Consider the following 22,234-nt stretch of genomic DNA (forward strand, 5'->3'; position numbering starts at 1 on the left):
GAGCTCCCAAACAAAGATGACAGCCAATTAGAGAGCTCCCAGACACACGACAGCCAATCAGAGAGCTCCCAGACACATGACAGCCAATCAGAGAGCTCCCAGACACGTGATAGCCGATCAGAGCTTGAGGTGTTTGCTGTGCCGTGTGTGTGGCGTTTATTATGCACCTCGGCTAAACGTAAGAGCTGTGATTGATTGAACCACAAAGTCTATACACAGAACTGATTCAAACAGTTTGGTACAGCTCATGTTTGGCACACAGATGTTTGCATTTGAGCCTAATATGATTGTTTATTACCACAGTAAGAAAAAAACTAACAAAAAATGAATAATTAATTCAAGTTAAATAGCTTGGATTCCCACGATGCACCTAGACCCTGATTACCACAGAAGCTCGTATGGTTCTGGTCGGTGTCAGGACAGGGAGGGTGGGGGCGGGGGTGGGTATCGTTAGGATGTTGCCAATACAATACACACCTTGATACACAGGCCACGATACAATACATATCTCGATACAGTGTGTTTTTGATTCGATATGATACATTTCAAATACCATACGATACTGTTCAGTAAAAAATAATGTCTAAATCGTGGCTGTGATACTAAAAGTGTTTGTTAAACCACTTCTTGTGCAAAGTTCATATGATACACAAACATTTTTAGTCATCAGAACAGTGAAAATGTCAAATGTGTCACATAAATGAGTTTCCTTCCTCAACAAAACAACAAAACTGTAAGGCTGTAACAAAATAATTTAGTAAAGTACACCAAAAAATACTCTTTGTGATATGGACACAGCAGCACAAGCTCTCGATACTGTATCAGCATGTGTGTAAAACCCCTCAGTCGTCCAGGTAGAGCCCACGGCAAAGGAGAAATTCAATTTATCAACTGGACAAATGTTTATTTAAATCAAAAGTGTTTCTCAGTTCATCCAATCTCCTTCTTCAGTTCAGTTCTTCTTCAGTCAGAATGCTGGTGAACAGTGTTGGGGAGTAACAGATTACATGTACCGGAGTTACGTAATCAGGGTACAAATGATGAGTAACTGTATTCAGTTACAGTTACTGTTTCAGTGAGTGGTAATTGGATTACAGTTACTTTGTTGAAATAAATGGATTAAGCAGATTTATTTTATGTGAAGATTTCTTGGTCTTTTCTTCTCTACAGTAAAACAAAAGTCTGTTCATGGAGACTTGGGATCAACAGACAATTTGAATAGAACAAACAAGAATTTTGAGGATGTGTCGCTACATTCATGTCGTTTTAAAAAACATGACAATATCAAGTAATCCAAAGTATTCAGATTACGTTACTCACTTTAAGTAATTTAATGTATTACGTTACAAACTACATTTTGGGGTATGTAATCTGTAATCTGTAGGGGAATACATTTTAAAAGTCACCCTCCCAACACTGCTGGTGAACTACTACAACACTGAAACTCCTCTGAAACGAACACCCTACTTGTTTACAGTTTCGGTTCGTTAGCTCGGCCTGTTCATCTGTCCTGAGTGTGAAAGAGGTTGGAAAATTGATGGTGATATTTTCAGAATCAGTCCTTCACGCTTCACACTGTGTTATGGTGAGGCCTGTAGTCATCCTGTCTCGTGTGTTCTGCTGCGTCTCAGATCTGCAGCCTGATGAGGGGGGGCATCGCCGAGAGGGGCGGAGTCCGTGTGGGCCATCGCATCATCGAGATCAACAGCCAGAGCGTTGTGGCCACGCCCCACGAGAAGATCGTCCAAATCCTGTCCAACGCCATGGGAGAGGTCAGGCCCAGTACTGCTCTCAACTACTGAGATAAACCAGGACTAAACCAGGACTAAACCAGGACTAAACCAGGACTAAACCAGGATTAAACCAGGACTAAACCAGGACTAAACCAGGACTAAACCAGGATTAAACCAGGACTAAACCAGGACTAAACCAGGATTAAACCAGGACTAAACCAGGACTAAACCAGGACTAAACCAGGACTAAACCAGGACTAAACCAGGACTAAACCAGGACTAAACCAGGTCTAAACCAGGAGTGGACTAGGACTAACCCAGGACTAAACCAGGTCTAAACCAGGACTGAACCAGGACTAAACCAGGACAAACCTGGACTGAACCCAGGACTAAACCAGGACAAGACTAGTACTAAACCAGGACTAAACCAGGATTAAACCAGGATTAAACCAGGACCTAACCAGTACTGGACGGGGGCTATACCACAGTGGGAAGAGTAACCAAAACCTTTACTCAAGTACTGTGCTATGCTGTACAAAATAAGAGTATGTGTATGGGGCCTGGAAAGTACCCAGAGGTGCAGTTCATTAAAATATCACTCCAGTAAGATGTTAGTGTAAATATTTAAAGTTGTTTAATCATTTAGACCTTATTTGGTGCTGAGTGTTGAATGCACAGACGTCCATAAGTCAGTAGGGGGCAGTATTGCAGTATGTATTATGGTCCTCTTGATCTTCACAGATCCACATGAAGACGATGCCCGCTGCCATGTACCGCCTGCTCACTGCACAGGAGCAGCCCGTCTACATCTGAGGGCCCCAGTACCTCACTCAGTACCTCACCGTGGGACTTCTGAGGGGACATTCTTTTGTGTGTCTGTTAGCCGTCTACTCTGAATGTATTGAGTATGGACCTATATGACCAAACTGTATAAAGCTGCAGAGACTAATGAGGCGTGCATGTACAAATCCACAAATAAATATGACAATGAAAAGACATGACTGAGAATGAAAATGCTTTAAGAATCTCCTGTTTGGAAGACATCCAAAAGAATTGAGATTAGATTTTTTTGTTTTTGGCCCTGTTGGCCAGTGCTCCTACTGTTCAAACACATTTTATTAGCAGTGTAGTTGTCTGTAGGTGTTGTAATGCATTCTGGAGACTGTAGAGGGCAGTGTAGTGTACAATATGACTGAGTATGTGTGAGCCCTCAGCTGGAGCTGGACCGCTGACAGTGAATCACTGCTGCTGTGTGAAGTAACATCACCATTTCACAATTATTTCCACTTATTGACACCAGACAGTGACATCATAGATTTTCTTTCCCTCCTGCCAGGACTAAACCAGGACCAGCACTGGAACAGGACGAGACCACAGTGGGACAAGGAACCATAACTTTTGCTCAAGTCACTCAAGTTCTCCCTAAAATGTCCTCATTCTTATTTGTATAAACTTGAGACAGACAGAGAGACAGACAGACACACACACACACACACACACACACAGAGACATAGCCGAGGTAAAAAACATGTATTTATTTGCCACAGTGTGCAGAGCTCAGGAGAATCACAGGACGTTTGAAGACGTCACAGTGACTCCCACAGTCAGAATCAAACATGATTGTCTCAGGGTTTAAATAGATACACTGGTGAGGAGTGGAATGTGACAGCAGGACCAACGCAACTCGTGAGAAATGTGGACACTTAAAGGTACATTATGGAACTTTTAAGGTTGAAGGTCCATCGCCTGCTTGAGATGTGTCAGCTTTGCCTGGAATGTTCCACTGTAATTGTATTAGTGTGTCACAAAACTCCAATTGCAAACTCAGACTCAGAACTTGATACTGATTACATTACCATAAAGAATTATTTTCAACACAAAATAATAATACAGTTTCTTTATCTTACAAGGTGTTAAATGTGTTCTGATACAGCTTAAAATCACACTACACCTGTCAAGGAAATCTCAAATCTTGTCCTGTCAATGAACATCTAGTTTTGATATTATTTTAGTACTGATTAGTGTCTGATTCTCTAGGACAAGCCTAAATTGTGTAATCCAAGAGCGAAGAGTGAACTGTCATACAGGAACACTCCAGGCAAAGCAATCACATCTTTATGGAGACAAGCAGGTAGCAGAGCATCTCCTGGACCAGTTACATATTGCTCCTTTAAGTCATTTCCCATGTTTTAACTTTAAAATACAGTGGTCATTCACAGGTTCAATTAGAGCCTGAAAAGCACTTTCACCTGTTAACAGTCTAGAGTTCTATTTACAGCAATATCCCCTCATTTCAGGATTATTTTCTTTCTAACTGACCTTCCTAATACAGCATCAACAGACTGTGTTTGTGCCAGTCCAAAACCCTGACAAACTGCAGTGTTGTTTGAAAAAGCAGAGCCACAGTCCCAGTGTCCGCTGAGATGTTTGAAGATGTTTGGAGATGTTTGGTCGAAGCCCAGTGGAGAGTTCTTTGAGGCACTTTGGTCCACAGTGGAATGTGAAGTGAAGACATCTGCTGTACACGTGGAATCGTTGAGTCTGTTTCTGCGCAGTGACACACAGATTGGACGCTGCTGTATTGTGCTCGAGTACTTGGCCGTGTAGTACTGCGCAGTAGTAGTGTGTACTCAGAGCTCGGTGTCCTTGTACTTCCCCGTGTTGTAGTAGCCCCTCCTGTCCTGCTGGCTGAGCTGTCGGCGGTACTCGGCCTCGTCGTCTTCAGAGTAGGAGGGTCGGGGGGAGGTGTGTGAGTCGGGGTTGGAGCTGGATCTGTTCAAACGCAAGAGAAGAAGACGTACGTGCGCCGTTACAAACCAGTGCTAGGGACAAAGGAAAGTAACACGAACAAGATGTGATGTAATATAAGTGGCTTTTATAAAGTAAACGCAAGTATAACAACAGAAAAAGAGATGTTTGTCATAAAATAAATCAAACTTTCCAAATCGAGCTAAACAATACCTCTAATTGGATAAGTGTAAATTAAAGAAAATACAAATGCACAAGGCCGAGCCAAACCAGCAAACAAACTAATCGGTCACTAACAGTGTTGGGGAGTAATGGAGTACAAATGATGAGTAACTGTATTCAGTTACAGTTACTGTTTTCATGAGTGGTAATTGGATTACAGTTACTTTGTTGAAATAAATGGATTACACAGGCGGTATTTTCCCATTTTGGACTAAACCAGGAATAAAACCAGGACTAAACCAGGTCTAAAAGCAGGTCTAAAAGCAGAACTTAAACCAGGACTAAACCAGGTCTAAAACGAGGACTAAAAGCAGGACTAAACCAGGACTAAAACGAGGACTAAAAGCAGGACTAAACCAGGTCTAAAAGCAGGACTAAACCAGGACTAAACTAGAACTAAAACCAGGACTAAATGAGGTCTAAAACCAGGACTAAAACCAGGACTAAACCAGGTCTAAAACCAGGACTAAAAGCAGGACTAAACCTAGTCTAAACAATATGACATCTAACAGTAGGTGGACATAATTGAAGGCAGCAGTGATCTCATAAAAAGCATTTCTATATCAATAATATTTTTAATAGGGTTAAGTAAAGACTGGGCTTTTTATTTTCTTTTAGCAGACAAAACTTCTTATGTTAAAATATCCTAGTTTTTGCTTCTCTACAGGAAAGAAATACCTGTTCATGGAGACTTGGGCTCAACAGACAATTTGAAGAGAACAAACATGAATTTTCAGGATGTGTTTGTTACATTCATGTAGTTTTAAAAAGCATGACAATATCAAGTAATCCAAAGTATTCAGATTACATTACTCACTTTAAGTACCTTTAATGGATTATGTTACAAACTACATTTTGGGATATGTAATCTGTAATCTGTAGGGGAAAACATTTTAAAAGTCACCTTCCCAACCCTGGTCACTAAGGACCTCTAGAGTCACAGTTCACAAGTCAACCAGAGAAACGTCTATCAATGAGAGCGACCAACTGAAACTGAACTGGAGCGTGAGGAGGGACCAACGCACAGCACTTTTATTGGATGAGGTGATGGATGTGTAGGAGGAAGGAGATTGGACGAGCGGAACGTCAATCCTCCAACCAGGCACGGTTTCAGGCAAATGATTCCTTACAGGTTTTTTTTCGGGTTTTTCGTTTGTAGGATTGTGTGGGGACCTTCAAATCAGATTGGAATCCTTATGCCTGAGACCTCTGAACAAATGCATTCTCTCTCCCCTCATCCTCCTCACGTTAAAGGTGCATTATGTCATTTTTCTAGTGCAGGCTCTGAAACTATCCCGTCTCCATGGAGATGTTATTGCTTTGCTTGAAATGTTCTACAGAACAGCCTGAAAAGAGTTCTAAATGTAACTATGGTTTTGGATGAATCCCGGATCACTGCCAGAGGATGGGGCTCACGGCACATACATGAAGGGAGTGCTTACAACACTGCACTCTGGAGGTCAGGAGGGATGAAAGAAAATGTATCCTATCACCATGGAGACAAGCAATAGACACTACCAAAGTATTTATTTATTATTAAAAAACACCTCTAACCACTGAATGAAAGAGAGTTTAAACTACACCGGGGCATTTAAAGGAAAGTGGCACATTTCCATGAGACCAGCAGGTGGCAGCAGGCTCTTAGTGCACATGTAAAACTATATCCCCCAAACTACACCCCGTCTCCACCGCAGCAGAACCACCCACGTCTTCAGTCACTTCAGCTCTTACCCAGCACCAGATCAAGACAAGTCTTCCTACGTCCCTGTTTATCCACTCAACAGGTGAGTTTCATTGTTGACAAAAGCGTGCGTTGCATGCTGGGAATTATTTTGGTCAGTGGCAATACAACTAATTCAACATGACGGACGGAGTGAGAAAGCAGGTAAAGGGTATTGATCCCGGTTATTTATCCACTCTAACGGCAGAGGACCCAAGACCATTTGACCAGAAATTGGTCATAAACATCGATGGAGCCAAATCACCCTTTTCAACCCCGACAAAAGGTGGACCAAACCAAATTTCTAGTCAGAATCACCAACTACCTGGACAAATATTCACTTTGGCGATATCCACAATGACTTGGTGGAAACTCCTGGGTCATTCACAGCAGAAAAGATGAAAACCTCCAAGAGTCTTGATGTGTTGTTGAACTTGTTGAGTCCACGGTTTGTTAGGATCTTCTACGTTTGCTCTGCGAATGTTTGAAAGTCGTTTAATTCACCGTTAGTGGTTCTTTTCACTCAGAATAGACATTTTCCTTCTTCCGTGCTTCTATTTGTGCATCCGATAATGCAGCAGGAATTTACCATTATCAGGGATAAATACGCGAGGTTACACACTGTGTTTGATGCTACCGTGTTTCTTGCCTCCGACCAAAATATTTCCCAGCATGCAACACGGGCTTTTAATAACAATGACGTCAGCTGAAACTCGCCTATCCTCTCCTGCGTCACTCATGTGTCTGCGTGTGAGTCCAGTTGAAATGTGCACATCCACTAGTAGAAGTCTAGTTAAACAGAGTTAAAACCGTGCACAGACTGACCCGATGGGCTGAGGCCGGCTCACGTTGGGTTTGGGCTTCACAGGGATGGCGTAGATGTCTGGGTGCTTCTGAGCGATCTCCAGCTGAAAACACAGAAACACAAACATCACAAACTGTCACGAGGACAGGGTCAGGAGGGACACTAGTACACATGTTCAGAGCTGGCTCTCTTATGGAGGGTCCCCAGGTTCACCCCCTTTTTCTGGGCCAGTTTAAATGTGTTATGAAGCTTGCTATTAGGAAATCGTGTGCCCAGATCCCAGTGCACAGAGCTGTTGTGTTTTTCCCTTCACACTCATTCCTCTTGCTGTACAAGTTTTAAATGGGTCACAGTAGCGGATTTCAAAGCCTGAGGATTTTGTAAATATTTTGGACAGTAATTACTGATGAGCTAACAAATCACAGTGTTATTTTTATCATATTGATCAGTCTCTATGGTTTCTACTCAAAAGCATAAAAACATGACTTTCAGTATGTTGATTTCATGACCAAAAACAATATACCATATTTTCTGGGCTATAGGACGCGCTCTTAAGCCTCCAACTGCATCAAAAAACGACTGCGCGTTCCGCAATCCAGAGCGCCCTATACACGAATCCACTGGGGTGTCCCAGCACGACTTCAGTAAACTACAAAGCCGCAGCACCCACAGAACACACAAACACACACGGAGCAGACAGCGACCGCACAGCGACACACACCCACAGACACACTCATCACTCCACGCCGACGAGGAACGGAGGAACGAACCGAAAAAGCGACGACTGCAATGTGTCACTTCTAGACACGACTGAACAACTGAGTCACTGTGAACACGCCGACAATCCGTTGGTCCCAGACAGCATCCTCCCTACACGCCACAACTGAACAAAGCCCAGAGTCACCGTGAACGAACAAACAAACAAAACCACTCACACATCACACTGTTGTGTTTCCTTTAAAGTGCAGTGTGGTTTACTTATGAAAAAAGTTCGAAAATAGACCATTTAATGACAGTGAGTCTTATAATCCAGAGCGACTAATAGCCCGGAAAATACGGTACATCTTTAATCAGTGTCATTTAACCCAAAAATCAAGTTCTTCCTTCAAATTCTGCTCCATACTGTGTGCTTTCACTGACAGACTCTCCAGTGACAAGACTCAAGCTCATCACTGACCATTAGACATGACCTCTTGATTAAAACTCTGGCAACAGCACATCTAATATAACCACACTTCATACATATGTGTCAGTATTTTCTTGAGCGGCCCCATTTTAAAATATATCCCAGTACTGCAAAGGAGCAGCTGCTGTAGATAACTGGAGCACTCACCCGTGCGTTCTCTGCCTCCTGCAGCTCCAGAAGTCTCTGAGCTCGAGCCAAGTGGTCCATCTTCTCAAAGGCCTGGATCTGCAGCCAAAACAAACTTGGGTCAGTACAGGTCAGGACTGACTCACACAGAGGGTCATGTGATGTCATGATTCATGAGCAAAGTATTTAGGCAAAGGGCTGCTGTGGTACAATGAACAGTGAGCTAAAAAGTCTTTATAGTGTCATTTATTTGTGTGACTTATTGCACAGTTGCAGTTTAAAAGGGTCATAAGGTTCAGTGCAAGACTCTGGTGTTTCCTTCCTTGGAGCCTGATGAGGACATGACATGACGGGACAGTGAATGGAAACCAAACAGACGGATAATGAGCATGTTCCACAGTCCACATGTTTACCTGGTGATTCGAACACCTCTAGTGTGAGAAGCAAAGAAGAAGAGGAAACACAGCAGGAAGTTACCACAGGATCCCAGCACACAACCAAACAGAACAGTGGTCGAGGCAGATGGACTGGAGATCAGGATTCTAATCCCCAAAACCCAGTATTCCCAGTATTCCCATCTGGAACAGGCACACATCAACTCGATTCTAACAGTAAATATCTAATTTTTTAAAATAACTTTTGGCATTGAATTCCTTGTTTTATGTCCATGTATTTACAGTCACAGTGTACAGATCAGGTATTAAGAAAAATGCAGCCAGGCCTTGGAATGTGCCCTACTGATTTATGAGCTTTCAAATGCATATTAATGATCAAGAGATAATGTTGCTGCATTTAGAGCAGTGGTTCTCAAACTTTTCTCGCCAAGTACTACCTAAGATAATAATATTTCACTTTCTGGGTTCCACCAGATCTAAACCCTGACCTAACTCAGGCTAAAGACGATCTAAAATGAGACTAAACATGAATAAGGCCGTTCGAAACATGGACTCATTTGGATTCAATAAGAAAACATTAATAGATGTGTTTGTAAATAGAAAAAATACTCAAAGTGCAGAGGGCCCTGTGTACTACCAGTGGCACATGTACCACAGTTTGAGAAACATTGATACATAGTTTGAGTTTATAACATACATCTGTTAATGGTAAAACAGATCCAATAGAAACTCCAGTGTCCTTGACGTGATCAGAAGGATGACTCACCTTTCCCAGGAAGGACTTGTTGGCAGGGTCTTCCTCCTCCTGCTTAGGCTTGGGGCTGAGTTCTGGAGGAGGCTGGAGTGGGCGGAGGGTGCTGGGGGGTTTGAGGGCCACAGGAGGGGGCAGGGGCCTCTGTGCTGCTGTGTCACTGCTGATGGTGCTGCTGGAGTGAGAGTCAAAGCTCCGGGACGAGTCTGTGCGACCCTGAGAGCGCACCTGCACCACAGAGCACACAACATCATCACACACTGCACCCAAGTGTACTTTACTTAAGAGGATTACTTTCACTGTATGTGTGTACTTTTAACATACAGACACTTCCAGAAAAGTTCCAAGCTGTATTATTGTTTGTTGAGTATCGTTTTCTACTACATACAGGAGCCATCATCTTTAGGAATCCCTTTGGGGCGACTGTTGTGGTGGTACTGGGTTCTTTAAAGAAAAATATCAACAATAATGGGCAGAAATGAGGTGGAGGGTGTGAGGAGAGTGTGTGAGGAGAGTGTGAGGAGAGCGTGAGGAGGGCGTGAGGAGGGCGTGAGGAGGGCGTGAGGAGGGCGTGAGGAGAGCGTGAGGAGAGCGTGAGGAGGGCGTGAGGAGGGCGTGAGGAGAGTTGTGAGGAGGGCGTGAGGAGGTGTGAGGAGGGTGTGAGGAGGGTGTGAGGAGGGTGTGAGGAGAGTGTGAGGAGGGCGTGAGGAGAGTGTGAGGAGAGTTTGAGGAGAGTGGCGTGAGGAGGGCGTGAGGAGAGTGTGAGGAGGAGTGTGAGGAGAGTGTGAGGAGGGTGTGAGGAGGGTGTGAGGAGAGCGTGAGGAGAGCGTGAGGAGGGTGTGAGGAGGGTGTGAGGAGAGCGTGAGGAGAGCGTGAGGTGGGTGTGAGGAGTGTGAGGAGGTGAGGAGGAGTGTGAGGAGGGTGTGAGGAGGGTGTGAGGAGAGTGTGAGGAGGGTGTGAGGAGAGTGTGAGGAGAGTGTGAGGAGGGTGTGAGGAGGGTGTGAGGAGAGTGTGAGGAGAGTGTGAGGAGGGTGTGAGGAGGGTGTGAGGAGAGTGTGAGGAGGGTGTGAGGAGAGCGTGAGGTGGGTGTGAGGAGAGCGTGAGGAGAGCGTGAGGTGGGTGTGAGGTGGGTGTGAGGAGAGCGTGAGGAGAGCGTGAGGTGGGTGTGAGGAGGGTGTGAGGAGAGCGTGAGGAGAGCGTGAGGTGTGAGGAGAGTGTGAGGAGGGTGTGAGGAGAGGTGAGGTGTGTGAGGAGAGTGTGAGGAGAGCGTGAGGTGGTGTGAGGAGAGTGTGAGGAGAGTGTGAGGGAGGAGGTGAGGTGTGAGGAGGGTGTGAGGAGAGTGTGAGGAGAGTGTGAGGAGAGCGTGAGGTGGGTGTGAGGAGAGTGTGAGGAGAGTGTGAGGAGGCTGAGGACAGTGCGGGCTCACCTTTGGGGGCTCAGGGACAAATGAAGGGGGAGGACTGGGCTCTCTGTGGAGCATTTCTCTGCTGCTTGACTTCTTGATGCGCACACGAGGCTCAGGACGCTGCACACAAACACAGCACTCACACACATGACACATCACAGGATACACATCACAGGACACACACGACACATCACAGGACACACACGACACATCACAGGACACACACAAACACAGCACACACACACGACACATCACAGGACACACACAAACATCACAGGACACACAAAACACATCACAGGACACACACAAACACATCACAGGACACACACGACACATCACAGGACACACACAAACACATCACAGGACACACACGACACATCACAGGACACACACAAACACAGCACACACACACGACACATCACAGGACACACACAAACATCACAGGACACACAAAAACACATCACAGGACACACACAAACACATCACAGGACACACACAAACACATCACAGGACACACACAAACACATCACAGGACACACACACACACATCACAGGACACACACAAACACAGCACACACACACGACACATCACAACACACACAACAGGACACACACAAACACATCACAGGACACACACAAACACATCACAGGACACACACAAACACATCACAGGACACACACAAACACATCACAGGACACACACAAACACATCACAGGACACACACAAACACATCACAGGACACACACAAACACATCACAGGACACACACAAACACATCAAGGACACACACACACACACAGGACACACACATCACACACAGGACACACACAAACAGACACATCACAGGACACACACACAACACATCACAGGACACACACAAACACATCACAGGACACACACAAACACATCACAGGACACACACAAACACAGCACACACACACGACACATGGACACACACAAACACATCACAGGACACACACAAACACATCACAGGACACACACAAACACATCACAGGACACACACAACACATCACAGGACACACACAAACAGTGCAGTCACAGAGGGCCCACAGGGGCATGAGACTGAGGTGTGGGAGGAGGAGGATGGGTGGTTTGTGTTGGTTGATAAATGAAGGGGGTGTGACATGTCTGTAGGGTATTCACTGCTCACACAGAATATTTACATGAACATGTTACATTTGATTATTTTCAAAGTACTATTTTATGAAAATGCTATATTCAGACTTTCACTAGTTTTTATGCTCCATTCTCACCATCACAACCCAATCAGCATCCCTAAACAAATGACTGTACATCACAAGTTTGTGAAGTTGTAGTGTATTGTTTTCTATCCTGCTCTTGTATATTTATGGAGAATTGTCGTGTGGGAGCATGGGTCATGTAGGCTTGTGGGCAGAGCACTGTACAGGCTCATACTGTGAATCGTTATGAGGCTTCGAACAGGTCCTGAGAGAGATTACTTAAACATGCATGGGTGACATCTAAACCTCTTCAGGCATGTTTTTGATTATATAACATGGAAGAAAGATCCACAAAGTAGATTTTACATGATGCCCCTCTTTATAAAAGAGCAAGTCACTGTAGAAGTTGTTGTGATTTTGTTTTCTCTATAAAAACTGATTGTGCCACAGTTTCATCACATTTTAAAAGATGATTCATTTAGCCATATTATGGTGCGCAGGTGTGTGAGTGTGAGCGGGTGTGTGAGTGTGAGTGTGAGCAGGTGTGTGTGTGTGAGAGCAGGTGTGTGTGTGTGAGAAGGTGAGCACTCTCACCTCTTCGGGCAGTACAGGCTCAGAGGAGCGTCCGATGGCAGACACAGGCTGTGGCTCCTCCGTAGGCTCGTCCAGCTCATTGTCTGTATAAGCCCCGCCCTCGTCCGCCGTGTCATCGTAGTCACTGGTGAGACGGCTGTCCATGCTCAGGTAGTCCGCGCTCATGGCCGACAGGTAGGACATGCGGTCGTCATGGAGATCCAGGTCCTCCTCGGAGCCCTCCAGCTGGAGACAGGGTGGAGGTTAGACTTTAAGGGTTACCTTGACTTTATGTTGTGTGTGGGGGGCACCACAACATTCTAATCTAATCTAGAGTTCTAATATCTGTCTGTAATATGTCTATTTGAGGTCATATGTCTACAAGTCTCATATGGAGAATAAACAGGGATAGAGCAAAAACTTTGACCATTGAATCCAGCACATTCCAGTTTTTGAAAACAACCTATTTTCATGTGTCTAATCAATAACTATGATGAAATTGGAAAAATGAAAAAGTGACAATGCTACAAGAACAAATATATGAATATAAAAAAATATATAAAATCATATTTCATATAAAGCTCGATGTAAAGTGGTTGTCTGTGTCACACTGACTTGACTTGATAAAGCTGGTCGCACACTAGAAGAATGATCATCTCTTAGACACTGTGAGTTAATGTGAGTGTAGAAGTGAAGACTGTGACATTCCCACATGTATGAACAGGAAAAGTCTTGATGCTCTTTTCATCTGAATGTCTTTAGTTGTTACTGGTTTGGGTGATTCATTCTAAACTCAGGATGAGAGGTGCTCACCTTGCTCTCACACACCCACACAGCTCTGTCCTGCTGCTCTCTGATAGAGTCCTTCACACTGCCGTACCACGCGTCATTGGCACTGTTCAGGTCAATGGTGTCTGCAACACAGATAGTTAGATATTTAGACAGCAGCAGATATTTGATTTGACTGCTTGGGTGAGAGGGACACAGTTGTGGGCATTCTGAGATGTGTGGAGACAGACCAGTGAAGAGGTGAGAGCAGGTCTTCTTCAGCCTCACGGCCTGGTCGTAGAGCTTGCGGGCGCTGCGGTTGGATCCTGGTACCAGGCGGCTCCTCATGGTCTTGACGCCCTGTTTGCTGTCCGGATTGAGGAACACCACGATGGGGTACCACTGGGTGTAGTTCAGGGTATCCACGGCTTTGGGAGTCACGTCCAGCAGAGCGTGCCGGTCCTGAACGCCAAAGAGGTTACACGGTGAAGAGTGGAAGGATTATAGAAATATCACATTTTAATGTTACAGTTATTAACATGTTGAGAGGATGAGAAGAACTTTTTGTTCACATTTCGTACATGACCAAGGTGATATTACATGACCTGGTAAATCAAACTTAACATTACATGCTGGTTTAATTTCTCTGTATGAAGTATTTAGTATGGAGTATTTATACATTCATAACAGTGACAGAGCCTTAACCTGCAGACAGAGGACACATACAAGTTTGTCTCTTTCTTAGTTTATGTTCAGGCCTCATATGAAGCTCAAAAGCTCCTGAATTCCCTCCCTGAGCTGCAGAGGCTGCACTAGCACTGACTCATGACTCATGTGCCGGGATTTAGGGAGTGACCGTTCAGATCAGACAAAGTGAAAGCTTCATTCTGCTTTCTGATTGGATCTTGAGAACCAAAATAACAATAATAATAATAATAATATAAGACACTCTTTACCTCTTCAATGATCTGTCGGATGGTGTTTAGCCTCACAACGCCTGAAGACTTTTCACTTCCAGCATCTTTGGGCTCAGTTTCTGCAAAAATAAAATATCAATTAAGAGAAAGGACAAAATGAACATTGAGTAAATATTACTTGAAGTATTCCACATTTGAATCTGTGTCCCACTGCACTAGACCAGTTCCACAGAGAGCAGACGAGAGGGACGTACTTGCAATGACAAACTCATCGGGTAAATCTGTGGCCAGTTTGTCGTTCACAGCATCAGAAATAGGCCCAAAGATGACCACGGGCCTCCTGAACCCAGCTGAAAGGGAAATGTACAACAACATGAGTATACATATATAAGGATTTATAGTTGTCATGTAGTACTTGTGTGTGTGGTACCTTCCCGCAGCACCACTCTCTCGTAGGCGGGGAAGCGTGTGGTGACAGGTGCGGCGCTCTGGTCCTCCCGGCTCTTGCGCAGGTCCTTCTTCTTGGCTGCCCTTTGACCCCGGAGCCTCCAGAAGTCTCCGCGGTCGTTTCCAGAGGCGGCTCGAGCTGCGTTCTGCACATTGGCCATCTGCTCCGCCCTAAACAAACAGCCAGGTGGTTAGAATGGACTTTGGTATTACACTGGCAGCCTCAGTGTGTCCAATCTCATTTTAATTAACAAAAACATCCCAGTGTTCCCCATTTGATCTTATTCTGTCTAACACCTGCTAACTCTGTAGTTTAGTGTACGTTTACTTTCAATACACATGTACTCAACCCCCGACCCGGCCCCGGATAAGTGGAAGAAAATGGATGGATGGATATACTCAAATGGATGAGACTTTTGTGTTTGTTATGTCCAATGTTTTTGTCATTCAGAACAGGTCATAGCAGCTAGTCAAAGCCTGATCTTGTCAGGTCTCAGAAGATGAGCAAGGCTGGGCCTGGTTTGGACTTGCATGGGAGAACAGGTGCCACAGTGGGAAGGCAGTGGCAAAAACTGTTATCTCCTTAGGCAAGACACTTCACCCACACTGCCTAGTATGAATACGGTGTGTGTATGTGTGTTGGTGGTGGTCAGAGACCGATGGTGCAAATTGACAGTCTCACTTCCACTTATGAACTTGAGACTCAGAGTGAACTCAAGAATGAGTTTTCAAAAATAATAATGGTCTGATAGTGGTAGATAAATGATTTTGACAAATAGCTTGTAAGTTAGACGTTGTTGATCAAGCCTAGCTCAAGAGCTGGACCCAGTGGCACTGATGAATGGATCAACTGCAGAGGACAAATTCCCACATGTACTTTTACCTCTTACAAAAAATCTTTAGATCTAAGCAAGTACCTAAATAAAAAAAGTAAAACAGTTTACAAGTGAACAACCCGGGTAGAAGAATATAAAGTCTATTTGTGGACTAAGATTGTCAAGTTTTGAAAATCATACTAATACTAATCTAAGCCTAGAATGATCTGAAGTATAAGAGCACATAGACTAGTATACACCCATGGACCACTATAGAACCTACTGGACCTCTGAGTATTACACACATATAAGACCACAAGGGAATAGAACAGAAAGTTCTACTGTTTAATGCTGATTGTCACTGTGATAAAACTCAATATTGTATATATGGTATATGGATATCGTATGGAGACAACATTAATGTGGACTGTGAGAGCGCTGTGGTGCTGGTGCAGACCTGCTCTTGTTGGGGATGATGCCTTTCTCCAGCAGCTGGTTGTCCTTGTCCGTGCGGATGGCGAGCCAGTGGCCCAGCTTCCCGTCATACAGGGTGTCAGTCACTTTGAAGATCTCCCCTCTGGTGAAGGGCAGACTCTGAGGAGCCTCCTTCTCATACTCAAAGTGTGTTCTGATGAAGAAGGAGTCACCCCGACCGGACGCCAGAATGTCCTCATACACTGAAAATCATCAGTAGGTTTCAGTTCACGTCAACGTGGTTTACATGTTTGTCTAATTATTACTTTATTTTAGGGGGGTTAGAGCAAATAGGAAATATTTATCATAGTTTTACAGAGTTAAATACATTTTACATTCTGTCAACTGGACAGAAGTATTAGAGTGAAGATATTTCAGCACTCAGCCAAGTGGCTTCTTCAGTTCTGCTCAAGTGAGACACTGCCTCATAGGAAGTACACACACACAGGACAAGATGATCAAAAAAGTTAAATATTACAAAAACTAGTGCTGAGTTTTAAAATAAAACTGCATCAAAAATACAGGGACAATTTCAGTTTATGTCACATGCTCTGCCCTTGTCTAACCAGGAAGTACAATTATAAATCAAACTAGGAAAACTAGTTTTTAAGGGCAGTGGGCTAGTTTCAGGTAGTAAAATACAATTATGTTAACTATGTGAACTTCTATTTCTAAGCTGTAAGCAATAGGCATGTTTTATTCTGCTGTCATCTGTTTGATTCACAAATACCTTCAGGTTTGCTCTGAGCCAAGATGGTCACTTCCTCTCCTTTGGGAATCTCTAACAGGTAGAGCACAGCATCTTCTCGCACCATCCCCCTGAAGTCCATGCTGTTCACCTGCAGAAACAAACATCACACATCAAACCTTCATGTCCAGATAAAACTATAAGACTGAGAGAAGCGAGCCCTGGAGTCGAGCAGACTGACCTTCATGATCTGGTCCCCCATGCGCAGCCCCTCCTGCTCGGCTGCACTGTCCTCCTGCACTCCTGCGATGAAGATGCCCACGTCGTTGCCTCCTGCCAGCCTCATACCCACGCTGTCTCCTTTGATGAAGCGCACCATCACCGTGTTGGGTCTGTCCACACACAAACATGAGGCTGTCATTAGGCACCAAAACAACTCAAGATGTTAGTTCACTTTAAAGGTGCACTGCGTCTTTAGTTTGGATGAGAGCACAGCACCTGCTTGCATGAACATGTTACTGTTTTGCCTGGAATCTGTCACAGTATGGACATAAACTTTGAGGCAAGCAAGTTACCAGTCAGATCTGAGGAGAGGCAAGCCCACTCACAGGAAGAATGTATGCTTTCAAAATATCGTTATGATAAATACAAACACCTTAATGCCAAACTGTTGGGCAGTGAAAAAAAATATATTTTTTTAAAGTCACGTTTTTTGTTTTCCCCCATATTGATCAATCTCAATTTGCAATTAGATTTTCTTCCATCTTACTGAAAACATAAGCAGGCATAGTTCAGACATAAAGAGCAGAGTTTCAGGACTACTACAGTTTTTATGTTGTGTTGTTACAATTGATAATTATGGAGAAATAGACATGTAAAGCTTGAATGAGTTTGTACAACATATTAAACCTAAATGCACATGTGTTACAGAAACACATGCACCACTATCAACTGAAACACCTGCGATGTCGCCGCGCTACACCAGGACTTATGTTTCACTCATAAACTGTGAGAAAACAGTCATTTACTTTCAATAACTTGAATTATAATGATAAGAAGCACCAGAGGAGAGGAAGAGGAGAAAAGGTGAGGAGCTGGATCAGAGAGGGAGGGGGAGCAGGCGGCACCACTGGATTGGCTGTAGATCTGTCGATTCAAATACATAAGCCTTACCATTAACATCAACCTAATTAAATATCGCAATCTATCAATCTTTTCATTTTTGGCACAGCCCTACTTCCAGGCTAAGATATAACTCCCATAGCTGAGAGTGCAGTGACATAATGAACATCATGTCTCACCCGTAGATGTCCTGTTCTTCTGCACTGGCCTTCAGAGGCACTTTGGCCACAGCACGAACCTTTGGAGTGATGACTGAAACACAGAAGCACACCTTTTACACACTGAGCTCACACTTGGACTTGGTTTGGTCCTGTTCTAGTCCTGTTCTATGGCCATGTTGTAGTCATGGTCTAATATCCATGTAGGTGTGTAATCTAATATAACCTGGAGGCGTGTCTGCTCGAGGCTCCTCCCTTTCAATCGGCACAGGGGTTTTGTCATCAGGAGGTCGGAACGGCGTCGCCATGGCACCCATTTTGGCCAGTCTATTGGCTGGTTCCTCTCTGTAAAACAAACCAACTCCATCCACAAATGCTCAGATAAAAAGTCTTTTCTAAATCTACAGTCAGGTAAGTAAGTAAGTTTTTATTTATATAGCTTTTCACAGACATATGTCAGAAAGACACTTTACAGATCATTATTCATTCATCAGTCACTCACGTGTCATGAGATATAAATCATAAGAAACATGTAATGCTGGTCCTCCTTGATTAATACCACATTTCATTTCAAGCTTCATACGTATGCTAAATTTTGACTGTGCTTCTAATCAGAGGCTCAAACCTTTTCCCGTGGCAGTACAGTAATAACATTTTAAGAAAAAAAACTTCTAAGAAAAACTTTTTAAGTCTTTAGGTGTAACTGTGAGAAATATTGGACCACTGCATGTTGCCTGAAAGGTATAAATAATATTAAAACCAAATAAAATTATGTTTAAATTAAGGGTGGGACATTAACGAGTTAATTACGATTAATTAATTACCAAGAAAATAATGCATTAAAAATATGAACGCATTTTATTGCAGTTTGATAAACAACGCAGAACGTTCATGGTTCGCCAGTTATACTGACGGACAGCGACTACAATAATGAAGCATGAAAGCGCTCTGGGTCTGCTGGACGGTACATTTCTATTCAAAAAACGACCTGATGGAAGCATCGACAAAGGCGTCGTTTATTGCAAACTGTGCAGAGAAGAGTTTGATCTCACAGAAGCCCCTCGACCCCATGAGACCATGTAAATATAAAACATGTGGCAGCACAGAAACTGCTGGAGCTGTTGAGGCGGGAGCAGTTCTGCTCCGAGCACAAACAAGAGGTGCCAGCAGCCCAAACTCCAACAAATGATGGGCTTCAGCAAGAAAATTAGTAAATGAGTTAGGCAAATATTATTACAATTAATTGAGATTAATTAATTAGATACATGTTTTTTTTTTATCAAATCCCACCCATAAAAGTAATACAGAATTTATATTTTTATAATTTTAAGAGTCACAGTTCAAATCGTCAAATTTCTTCTTCCAGAGTTTTGCGTCTGCTCCAAACCACCATCTTTTACTGAGACGATCGGCTCCAGACCAGTCCATTAAAAAGACACAAGCTGAGTACTGATGTTAGAAATGAGTGAAACTTGAATTCCTTTTATAGCACTCCTTTAATAGCAATGCCCTAATTGGAAATACTTTTTAAGGCTGTTTAGGATGAACCCTTTATGTTAGTCTATGTCACAACAGACACAAGAGCACAGTCACAGTTTAAATTCCTGCATGTAAAGGTCTAAAGAACCAGGTGGTGTGGAAGGAGCCAGGCTGGCTTAGTGAGTGTAGTGTGTAGTGTAAGTGTGTAGTGTAGTGTGTAGTGTAGTGTGTAGTGTAGTGTGTAGCGTAGTGTGTAGTGTAGTGTGTAGTGTGTAGCGTAGTGTACTTGGGCTTGTCCCGCAGCCTCTCGTTGGAAGAGTGTGAGGACAGGTCTGAGTGCTGCCCCCTCCTGTCTTCCTGTGGGGAGTACGAGCGGTACGACTCAATCTCAGAGATATCTGCAACACAACAGCACAAATGTCAGCACATGTTAGCTCTGCTCACAGCTATGAGAATACAGATGAGGATGGGCATCTGCATTACACGGATGACATTTTTCACTTTTCTAATGGGGGTAGTAATAGTAAAGAGAGTAGTAGTAGTAGTAGTAAAGAGCACCCACATCAGGGAAAAATACTTAAAAAAAAAAAATAAAATTATATAATATATATATATATATATATATATATATATATATATATATATATATTATATTTATAGTTCCTGTACTGAATTTAATCCCATGTATTTGAGCAAAATGTGTCTTGCCCCAGGACAGATACATTGTACTATATAAGCAGCTCTTCAGGTCAAAATAAATCTGCTATGTGCTGTCTTCAATTCGAGCTATTTGAGTTTTTAATTGTTTGTTTATTTACCATTTTACACAACTAGATTATTTGACTTTATCAGAATCTACTGGTCTCATATTACAATTACATTTTAATTTCAAAACATGAAGGGTTAAATTTTGTGTGTTATTGTAACTTGGACTGACGGAGCCAGACGAGGTGACAGACACACAGTGGTCCCAAACTGTCCCATTACCCGAGCCATCGAGGAGATTTGAAGTTAATGACATTGTGTGTGCTCCAGTGGTGGGATTATGGGCTGGATTAGACACGCCGCCTGGAGCCAGTGTGAACACAAAAACACTAATGTGGGTCACCCCCCTCAACAATCCAGTCACACCACTTCAGCTGAACGGACCAATCGCAACGCTCCCTCAGGTCATGTGACATCAAAACCAGGTATATAAAACAAGGTGCCTCGAGATGGGACGCAGTATTAGATCAACTGGTAAATGGTTTTATAGAGGAGATGAAGGGAGTTTTATTTTAAGATCTTTCAGATATGATTATGAGCCAGGACAAAAAGTGTAGCCACATCATGTCGTTTCACATTTCATATTTTATTTATACAAAGGGGAAAGTTAAGAAAACAGGTGCAATATGAAGCCAGAGGAAGATTCCATTTCTTGATAGATAAAGCAGTTTGGCTCATTATGTATCTGCCGTTTTAAACAAGTTACAACATGTGGCGATTAGAATGTACTCTCCAGTCACTCCCTTTCAGTCTCCTCTGCTCTGATTGGACAGGCAGCTCACCCGTGTTACAAAGTAGAGTTCAAACCAGGATCAGCATTGCTTTGTGGCTGCCTCCTTAAATGAACTAAACTTCCTTTGAAACTGCTAAAGAGGAAAGAAGAAAGACTGAACAAGCTGAAAAGCAGGACTAAAACCAGGTTATAAAAACTGCAGTAGCATCAAACTCAAGTCTAAAATAGGGCTAGAAGTGGGAGATCTCGTAAATTGGATATTTTTTGGGGGCTGCACAGTGAGTCAATTCGCAATTTGAATGGACGCAATCAGAAAATCCCAAAAGCTGCAAATTTTAAGCAATACCATTTCCTCCATAAACAACAAAATCTTATTCTTAAATCTTAATCAGCATAAAAACTGCTTAGTTTAGGTCTGTACAAACATATTCAGCAATGTGATTCATATTAGTTTGTGATTCTTACAGTTCGTATTTCAATCTGGACACATTTATATTTTACCAATAGGATTCTGTTCAGAGTTCATATTTTAAATCTCATATCTAATTGCAACAGTCAAATTTTTCTTAAATCCTGCGGCTTTCTTAAGTATAATCTATTTAAAACAAATTAAAACTATTAAAATGATCTCAAAAAGAGATAGAAACATCTCGTAACAAGAGCATAGTGATATTTCTGCACTTTTATGATTAACTTTATGGTCCGTTCAAGCTTTGTGCTGGACTTAAATCTCAAAAATATTGTTACCAAGAAAATTCAGAAAAATATCAAGATTAATTTTTGTCAATTTGTCAATCTTGTCCACCCTTAACTATTCGAAGACTAAACCAGTTCTAAACCAGCAGCAGCTCTAGACAAACTCCAACACTCCCAAGTACCACCAAAACAACAATAAGCAGATCAAGAACCACTGGAAAAACGACAGTACTGCACTTCTATCCACAGCAGTGCCTCCATCCACATGTGCTCACAGCGGCCCCTCAGCCCAGTCCCATGTGTGGT

The 22,234-nt window shown here is 43.2% G+C and overlaps 2 protein-coding genes across 4 annotated transcripts in view; one reads left to right on the forward strand and one right to left on the reverse strand.

The window, feature by feature from the left end:
* LOC110159931 (amyloid-beta A4 precursor protein-binding family A member 1-like) overlaps positions 1–2,546 on the forward strand; it is a 15,584-nt gene extending 13,038 nt beyond the window's left edge. The window contains 2 exon segments of the mRNA XM_055153221.1: positions 1,632–1,772; positions 2,475–2,546. Of these exon segments, the coding sequence (XP_055009196.1) occupies positions 1,632–1,772; positions 2,475–2,546 (213 nt within the window).
* Positions 2,547–3,248: 702 nt separating this feature from the next.
* Positions 3,249–22,234, reverse strand: part of tjp2a (tight junction protein 2a (zona occludens 2)) — a 70,239-nt gene continuing 51,253 nt past the window's right edge. For all 3 annotated transcript variants that reach the window (XM_055153538.1, XM_055153537.1, XM_055153539.1), the window contains 17 exons: positions 20,021–20,132; positions 18,482–18,600; positions 18,277–18,349; positions 17,217–17,367; positions 17,018–17,126; positions 16,271–16,490; positions 14,982–15,169; positions 14,806–14,901; positions 14,591–14,670; positions 13,886–14,096; positions 13,680–13,780; positions 12,888–13,112; positions 11,113–11,211; positions 9,702–9,914; positions 8,562–8,639; positions 7,249–7,331; positions 3,249–4,505 (listed from right to left, as the gene is read on the reverse strand). In XM_055153538.1, coding sequence (XP_055009513.1) covers positions 4,364–4,505; positions 7,249–7,331; positions 8,562–8,639; positions 9,702–9,914; positions 11,113–11,211; positions 12,888–13,112; positions 13,680–13,780; positions 13,886–14,096; positions 14,591–14,670; positions 14,806–14,901; positions 14,982–15,169; positions 16,271–16,490; positions 17,018–17,126; positions 17,217–17,367; positions 18,277–18,349; positions 18,482–18,600; positions 20,021–20,132 — 2,300 coding nt within the window. In that variant the 3' untranslated portion in view covers positions 3,249–4,363. The remainder of the gene's footprint in view (positions 4,506–7,248; positions 7,332–8,561; positions 8,640–9,701; positions 9,915–11,112; positions 11,212–12,887; positions 13,113–13,679; positions 13,781–13,885; positions 14,097–14,590; positions 14,671–14,805; positions 14,902–14,981; positions 15,170–16,270; positions 16,491–17,017; positions 17,127–17,216; positions 17,368–18,276; positions 18,350–18,481; positions 18,601–20,020; positions 20,133–22,234) is intronic.

Source organism: Boleophthalmus pectinirostris, unplaced genomic scaffold (assembly GCF_026225935.1).
Source record: "Boleophthalmus pectinirostris isolate CB_2022bp ecotype Guang Dong unplaced genomic scaffold, ASM2622593v1 HiC_scaffold_18, whole genome shotgun sequence".
In the NCBI taxonomy this organism is placed as follows: Eukaryota; Metazoa; Chordata; class Actinopteri; order Gobiiformes; family Gobiidae; genus Boleophthalmus; species Boleophthalmus pectinirostris.